Source organism: Pteropus alecto, unplaced genomic scaffold (assembly GCF_000325575.1).
Source record: "Pteropus alecto unplaced genomic scaffold, ASM32557v1 scaffold190, whole genome shotgun sequence".
NCBI classification, from domain to species: Eukaryota; Metazoa; Chordata; class Mammalia; order Chiroptera; family Pteropodidae; genus Pteropus; species Pteropus alecto.
Window position 1 is genome coordinate 4,950,367 of NW_006430462.1, and position 8,260 is coordinate 4,958,626.

At 48.6% G+C, this 8,260-nt stretch overlaps 1 protein-coding gene across 3 annotated transcripts in view; it reads left to right on the forward strand.

Moving 5' to 3' along the window:
- The window catches only part of LIMK2 (LIM domain kinase 2), a 52,391-nt gene extending 45,228 nt beyond the window's left edge, over window positions 1–7,163 (forward strand). For 2 of the 3 annotated variants that reach the window (XM_025047673.1, XM_006904931.3), the window contains exons 11-15: window positions 451–516; window positions 1,449–1,623; window positions 2,382–2,437; window positions 3,413–3,570; window positions 5,385–7,162. In XM_025047673.1, the coding sequence (XP_024903441.1) occupies window positions 451–516; window positions 1,449–1,623; window positions 2,382–2,437; window positions 3,413–3,570; window positions 5,385–5,529 (600 nt within the window). In that variant the 3' untranslated portion in view covers window positions 5,530–7,162. Of the gene's footprint in view, window positions 1–450; window positions 517–1,448; window positions 1,624–2,381; window positions 2,438–3,412; window positions 3,571–5,384 lie in introns of all 3 variants that reach the window. The other variant, XM_015590944.2, reaches the window with a different exon arrangement.
- Window positions 7,164–8,260: the final 1,097 nt, after the last annotated feature.

Below are 8,260 nucleotides of genomic sequence, written 5' to 3' on the forward strand. Positions count from 1 at the left end.
CCCCCACACCACAGGAAGGATCTAGGGTAGATGAAGCCAGAGATTGGGGTCAGGGGGCCAGGAGCAGTGCATCTGAGGGTGTTCACCTCAACTGGCCTGGATCTAAATAAATGGGTAGAGAGGATGGGAACATGCAAGAGCCAGGGCCCAGTAGCACTAGGGACTTTAGGAAAAAGTAGTGAGAGCTTAGAGCAGCCACTAGGTTGGGATCAGTGAACAAAGGATGGGCAGAAGATGGCAGCAGGGGGAGAAAAGCCTAGGTGGCCTTTGGCTTTCTGATGGTGTTGGGGCAAGGGAATGACAGCAGGAGGGCCTGGGGGAGTCTAGGTTGAGTTCTGAAGCTGGGTGGGGATGGCTTGGGAGAAGAGCGGGTTCTATGGCCCCAAATCCAGAGTCAGCATCTGGTGGATTTTACTGGCCACTGGCCTTCAGCTCCTACTTCTTTTCCAGGCTTATTTGCACTCCATGTGCATCATCCACCGGGATCTGAACTCACATAACTGCCTCATCAAGTTGGTATGTCCCATGGCTCTGGGCCTCCCTAGGGCCAACCCTTCTGGCTTCCTTGTCACAAGGAGATTGATGGTCTCCTCTTGCTTTAGACCAGAGATATTGTCTAGGGCTCCTATCTTGCCTTTCCCGCTGCCTCCAATGCCTTCCTCTGTCTTCTGGGGGCTACCAGACACATGCAGACACAATTCTACCTCCTCCCAATAACAGCCTTTGAAATCCTTTAGAAGGATTTGAGAAGTTCCTTAATTATATATAGAAACCTGTTGATTTTTTGGATTTTGTCCCATGATGGTTCTGTAAAACAGCTGATAGCGGACCCCATTTTACAGCTGTGGTGCCTGAAGCCACAGAGCTGGTTACAGTGACAGGTTTGGGGCCAGCATTCCTCTCACTGGCCGGACAACTCTGGTTGTTACAATGTTATTCCTCCTATTTACTTGCCATCTGGCTTTCTGGGTGTCCACTAACTGGCCCTGGCTCCACCCTCTGGACCCACACCAAACAATCTTAATCCCTTTTCCACATGACTGCCCCATAGCTATTTGAAATATTTATCTCTCCCAAGTACCCCGCTGACTACCTCCACCTTGCCTTTTTCCGCCGTATCCTGGTTCTAGCAATGGCCTTAAATCTTTTGGGGAATAAGACTGGATGGGTAACAAACAAAACAAAAGAAATCCCCTATCTTGCCTCTGAATTCCACTCTCAATTCCCAAATCCTTACCCTTCCAGGCTCCAGGGGCTCTGCCGTTCATACCCCCAGATCTGGGGAGCTGCTGTGCTCCATACCAAACTGTTAGAAAACAAACGCCGAGCCTCACCTGCCAGAGAGCTTTGGCTGTGACTCTCCTTTGCTACACATCTTTTCTTTCTTTCTCAATGGCTTCTCTTAGAATTGTCCCCACCAAGTTTTGACCTAGATCTTGTCCTGCTAGGACAAGACTGTGGTGGTGGCAGACTTTGGGCTGTCACGGCTCATAGTCGAGGAAAGGAAAAAGCCCCCAGTGGAGAAGGCCACGACCAAGAAACGTACCCTGCGCAAGAACGACCGCAAGAAGCGCTACACCGTGGTGGGAAACCCCTACTGGATGGCCCCTGAGATGCTGAATGGTGAGTCCTGATGCCTTGGAGGGTTCGTTGCAGGCCACATCTTACAGCAGAGCCTTGGAGGCTCCAGGGGCATCTGTGAAGTGTCAGGCCAAGTTATCCCGAGCTGAAGGTGTGTGATTTTTATCCCTCGCCAGACTGGGCTTCATAAACTCCTTCCTCCCTGAGCTCAAGCCTAAAAGCTGGTCAGTGTCCCATCCTGGGCTTAGAGCGAGGTCTGACTGTGGCTTTTGTGTCCCAAGGGTAGGTGAGAACTCAGGCAATTTATTGCCTGAGCTTTAGCCTTTTCTTCTCTCTCCCTGCTGAGAACTGAAGTGTGGCACCCCCTTGTGGATAATTCTCAAACCAGCCAGAGATTCTAGCTGGGATTCTTGAAATATACAGGGTTGTGAGGCCTCAGAAATGGCCTGATACAACCCATTTTGGAACCTGAGGCCCAGAGAAGATCAGTGGTTTGCCTAAGAGCACACAGCTGGCTACTGGCAGAGTCCAAATGAACCCTAGTCCAGTTGTCTTCACTATCCCATGGCAGTTTCATCACAGACAGTGTTGTTTAATCTTTCTAAGGCAGCCTACCCAAGGCTGAAGACAGGTGATTTTCAGGTGGTAACTGTCCTGGGAAGCCTTTGGGGATCTCCACGAAACCTATTCTAGTTCACTAGTTCAGGTTCTTCACTGTGGCCTGATTTGACCCTAGACTCAGTGCAGAGCCAGCAGGTAAGGGACCAAACCTAACAACCTGCTCTCCTGTGTTCCCCAAGGAAAGAGCTACGATGAGACGGTGGATGTCTTCTCTTTTGGGATTGTTCTCTGCGAGGTGAGCTCCAGCACGTGGGTATTGCCTGAGGCAACAGGCCCAGCAGCTCTGCCTTGCCTCAGAGCTAGGGTTCTTCTTCTTCCTAAGGATGAGTACCTCACCATAAAATCTACACAAGTGTAGGGTTGTACAGTTTATCACACATCTGTTGACACATTTGAGTCTCATTGACTCCATGGGGACAGGGCAGGATTTTTTCAGTTGAGGAAACAGACTCAGAAAGGGTCAGTTGCTTGCTCTTAGTCACGGCCAGTAAGGGACGGGTGAGACTCAGAACATCTCTGGGAAAGGCAGGAGATTTTTCATGTGGCTATCCATCTAGATCTTGGGCCAGATGCAAACTCTCCTTCCAGGCCCTGGTGGTGCCCCACCTTCAGCCTGAAAGTAGAAGTAACCACTCCAGGAAGTGCCAACCCGTTTAGCACAGTGCTAGGCACTGTGGGGTACAGAGAGAGTTTTGGGAAGATTTGTGCCTTTAGGAGTTTAGCTCAAACACATACGTTCAACAGCTAGACAAGGGATGGTTGGAATATGAAGGAAGGTTTTTTAAAAAATTGTTTTATAGAGATCACTTGAACATCTACTGTGTACAAAGCACTAGGCTAGCACCAAAAGGTTTCAGACATGAATCAGACCCAGCCCCTTACTTCACAGAGCCTGGACTCTGACAGGAGACACAGAGGGACACAGCAGGGCAGGGTGGGATGTGTAGACGCTGCCCCTCCATATTTGAAACATTGTGCTTCTGCTGCAGTGAGGCCTCTTCTAAACCCTCCTCAATAACCAGACTCTCAGTGGAGACACATTCTGGATTAGCAAGCTTTTGAGAGGTGGGGATTGGAGGGAAGCTCTCTAACCTTGGTTTTTATCTCGCTCTTCTGCTCATCCTTCTGTCCACGAAGCAGCATCCCACTCCCCTGCAATATGGCTGTACCCTCCATAGTCCATTCCTGACCAGCCATCTTCTCACTGCAGATCATCGGGCAGGTGTATGCAGATCCTGATTGCCTGCCCCGAACACTGGACTTTGGCCTCAACGTGAAGCTTTTCTGGGAAAAGTTTGTCCCCACAGACTGCCCCCCAGCCTTCTTCCCCCTGGCCGTCATCTGCTGTAAACTGGAGCCCGAGAGCAGGTTGGTATCCCACCCCTTTTCCCTAGCTCACAAGTTCTGGAATGCTTGCCTCAGCCTTCAGCCATCCCCAAGCTCTTCTTCCCAGGAACAAGAGTGGCAGAAGCCTTGAGCTCAAGGATCTGGCTGTCAACCACTAAAGGCATCCGATAACTCTGACATGCCAAGTAGGGGATATGGGGGTTAGACGAGGGCACAGTAGCAAGTGACCTGGTATAACACAGACACAGCCATTAAAAGAAATTTTAACAGAAGAAAACTCACCCAAACCTATACTCTTTTATTGGAATAAGTATATTCATGTCTCCATATTCCTGTCCATGTCCACACACACACATTTTTTTATAGTTATGATCTCAAATAGAGGAAAGTTTTATATTTTGCCCTGCATTTTCCTTGTTACTACCCAGTCTTTCTGTTTATCATTTTTGTTGACTATGTGAAATTCTATTAAGAGACTCTCTAAATGTATTGTAACATACATAGTGTAGATGTTCAGGTTTTTCCAGTTTCTCTTTATAGTAGGTATTACTACAGTGAGCTTCTTCATGCATTGGGCTGATTTTCTTCTCTAAAGAAATCTTTTTAAAATTAGCTTAATCTTCTTAGGTTATAGTTTTCCTTATCACCAAAGATACACTGGTTCTTTTCAAGTTTGTGCATTAGAAAACTAAAATATTTGCACTTTTTTTCTGCTATCAAAAATCATATTTCTTTTAAAAAACAAATTCAAACATTACAAATTATATAGCCCAGGAAGTATACGTCCTCTGTGATCTCCTAACCAATGTTTCCGTCAGTGCTCTCCTCATTTCTCAACTCCATCTCCCTAAAGTAACATAAAGTTGACACATAACCTTTATTTTAAAGTGATTTCCAAAGGTCCACTATAGAGTCGGAAGGCGCTATGTCTTGTTCCTTCATGGGACAAAGGACTGCAGTCCTTCAGTAACACTGGAGTAAATGCATGAGAAAAAAATGTGAAGCTACACAATATTTGTTTGCTAATATCCCTTCTCAGTCATTCTAAATGTCTGTTTTTAATTCACTCAAAAATATATACTGAGTACCTGCCATGTGCTAGATACTATCCTAAGTGCTTGAGATACATCAGTGAATAATAAAAAGGTGCCTGCACTCCCAGAATTCACATATTAGCAAGGAGAGATGATAAACAATACATATAATAAAACATAATGAATATAAGAAAATGACAAATGCTATTTAAAAATATAAAGCTGAGGAAAAAGGATTGTTTAGGGTACAAGTTGTAATTTAAAATGCGATCGGAGTAGGCTGAGATGTTTTAGTAAAAACCCAGTGGAGGAGTAAGCCTGAGATGTCTTAGGATTCCAGGGCACTGAAGCCTTTTCCACAGCAGTGGGAGCCGGGTGTTTGCTTTCTCCTTGGGAAGAGCTGCTGTGTCTATGAAATGCCCCTTCCTGGGCACATCCAATGATGTGGAAACAGGCTGAGGACTGACTGGAAAGGATCTTTAAAAAGGCACTTAGTCTCATCCCATCTTTGACACTTGTGTTTCCTCCAAGACATAGGAGGAGCTTTTTTCTCTCCTGGACTTTCTTTTTTTAAGTTACCTTCTGGAGCCAGGCCAGCCTTCTCACAGTGTTAGTCTAATCTTTACGGCAACCTTATGCAGTAGCAATAACATTACCTTATCCCCATCTCCCACAGGTGCAAGGTTAAGGGGCATGCCCGAGGTCCCACACCTAGGAAGTGGTTGAGCCACAGACCTGGGTGGGTGCCTTTCACAGCACTCCATATTTCATCTGCCTTCAACTCACCCCTTTTCTTTCTAGACCGGCATTCTCGAAACTGGAGGACTCCTTCGAGGCCCTCTCCCTGTACCTGGGGGAGCTGGGCATCCCACTGCCCGCAGAGCTGGAGGAGCTGGACCATGCCGTGAGCATGCAATATGGCCTGACCCGGGACTCACCCCCTTAGCCCCAGCCTCGCCCCCTGCAGGGGGGCGTTCCACAACCAGCACTGCCCCCTCTGTGCCCCATCCCTGCTATGGGCAGGGCCGTCCGGCTTCCTGTGGATTGGCGGCTTGTTTAGAACGGAACAAGCCATCCCTACTACCTCCCCAGGAGGCGAGCGGGCGCAGCACCAGGGAAATGTATCTCCACAAGTTCTGGGGCCTGGTTACTGTCTATAAATCCAACACTCGCCTGAAAGCTGTGAAGAAGAAAAAAAAAGCCTGGCTCCTGGGCCAGAAGGAATCTGTTTCTCTTGACCACTGGGGAACTCCCGGGCAGTGGGTTTCCCGGAGGCTCTTGCTTACACTAATCAGCATGACCTGGACCTGCTGGGCAGGATTCCAGGATGAACCTGCCTGTGGGCTCTGAAGTCTCTGGTCCAGCTGAGGGCAGGAGGACTTCAGGTGGGACTGTGGATGAGAGCAAGACTGGTGGCCAAGCTGTGATTTAAGGATGTGAAATGACAGTGGTGCTACCCCTCTTCCACTCCGTGTCCCGCCCTCCCCTGGAGCAGGGGTTGAGGGAGTAGATTGTGAAGAGTCCCTTAGTTTGTTGTAGAAGTGGCTGGGAGTCACAGGAAGGGCTGGTTTCCGTTTACCTCCCAGGCCACATCAATGTGAGGAGGAGCTTCCGCCTCTCGTTCTCAAACTGTACTGCTGGAGACTGGCTGAGAACTTCTGGGTGGCATCCTTCTTGCCCACAACAAGAAGTCACCCACAGTGCAGGAAGGGGCTGGGGGCTGGAAAGAAAACTGCCCTCTAGAAAGCCCATATCCTGGCTGCTGTCACTTACACCTGGTGGGTATGTCAGTCAGAAGCCCAAGACATTTTGCTAGATGAGTTCTGGAGGACACTATGGCTTATCACAGGTCCAGTGTATGAGGCTGGGGGAGTGGCAGTCTCAGCAATCTCTTGTCCTTGCGGCAGCCACTGTCTACCCTTCCTTCATACCCAGTCCAGGCACCAACTTGGGCAGGAAGAAGTGGTGGCAGTCCCAGAACTTAGATGCTAGGGGAGACAGCTCCCTGAGCTGGGCCATCTAGTTCCTACTTCCCCTGTTGGCTGGCCTAGCTCACTAGCTCCTGGCTGCAGCCCCCTAAACCACAGCCATAGGTGCTGAAAAGCCCTGAGGGCAGCCTCAACTTTGGCTCCCAGAGCTCCAGGGACTCAACACAAATAGATTTGCCTCCTCCTAAGTGTCTCTGAGCTTGCACCATATTTAACAAATTGGGAATGGGTTTGGGTTATTACTGGGATGTGTGGTGGTTGTATTGGGGGTGGGAGGGAGAAGATGGGTGGGAGTGATCCATGAGAGTGATTGCTGTTAATACTATCTTGTTCTATCTCTTGGGTGATATGTGAAATAACTTCATAGATCTGATGAGTTGTGGGATTAGATGTCATCTCTGGCTATGTTATATAGACCATACTGTGTGTGGAGTGTGCAAGCTTGTGGAGTTGAGCTCTGGGCTCCCAGCAGGAGCAAGATTAGCATTGTGTGGCTGGTTGTGCCTCAGGTGCCCTCGGTGAGCGTGGGAGTGGTGGGCCCAAGCTGGGCCATTGAACAGACCAAATAAATTAAGCAATTAATAAAATTGACGATACTGAGAGTGAAAAGTGACTTGGGGCCTAGTTCAGGGAGATACCTGTGGAGGGTCTGCTGGCTTGTCTGCCCCCTTCTAGAACACTACTGGCCACTTTCAAGCCCAGGCCACATGATTTCCCCACGGCAGAGTTGTCATGCTCCCTAACTCTAACTCCACCCCTCCTTCGTGGACACCAGCCTGCTCCAGAGAACATCCATATCCCCCTAGTCCTTAAAGCACGTCTGACTCCTACCTGCTGGCTGAGTCATTCCTTTGGGGCCCAGAGCCTGCCACACAGGTATTGACAGGTAGCCAAAAGCTTCCTAACTTATGGGAAGAGTATTCCTAGTACCCCAGAAAACTTGGCAATGTAGAGTCCTTTTTTTTTTTTTTAATTTATTTATATAAATCAAATGCAGAGCAATTTCCTGTACTTTATATGCAAGTGTCAGCATGAGGTATATAAAACATGTACACAGAGAAATACTTTTATAGAAAAGTAGAAATCAGTAATGTTCTCTTCTTCAGCATCACTAATACCAAGGGACCCCCTGAGGCATAGGTCCTCTCAGCAAACCACCCCTGGGAACATCTTGCTAAAGATAATGGGCCCCACTAACCCCCTCTCCATGTGGGGCAGTGGAAGGGCTTTGGAAAGGAAGCTCTGTGGATAGGGAGCACTGCTAAGGCCTCCAAGTGTGACATCAGGACTTGGAGCCCTTGCTGAGCCAGTGCAGCACATGGCTATGGAGAACTGTACTCTCCTCCTGGCCATGCCTGTAGCTTGCTCTATGACCTTGAGTATCACTTTCCTCCTCTGGGCCCTTGTGTCCAAAAGGTTTGAGGAACTCTTAAGGTCTCTGCCAATGGTTCTATGACTTAAAAGCTAGGGGTTGTGACCCTACCCCACTGCCCCAGTGGAAAGCGCTGGACTGGAGGCCACAGAGCCACCTGCAAACTCAGGCCACTGCAGGCAAGCCCTGAAGCACTTTATTACCTTGCCTCTGAGCTTAGTTTCCAGGTTAACCTCTCAGAAGCAGCTCACAAAGCCCCACAGTATAATTCTCATAGGTCAGTTGGCTGTTGTCTTACCCCTGCAAAATGAAGAGCG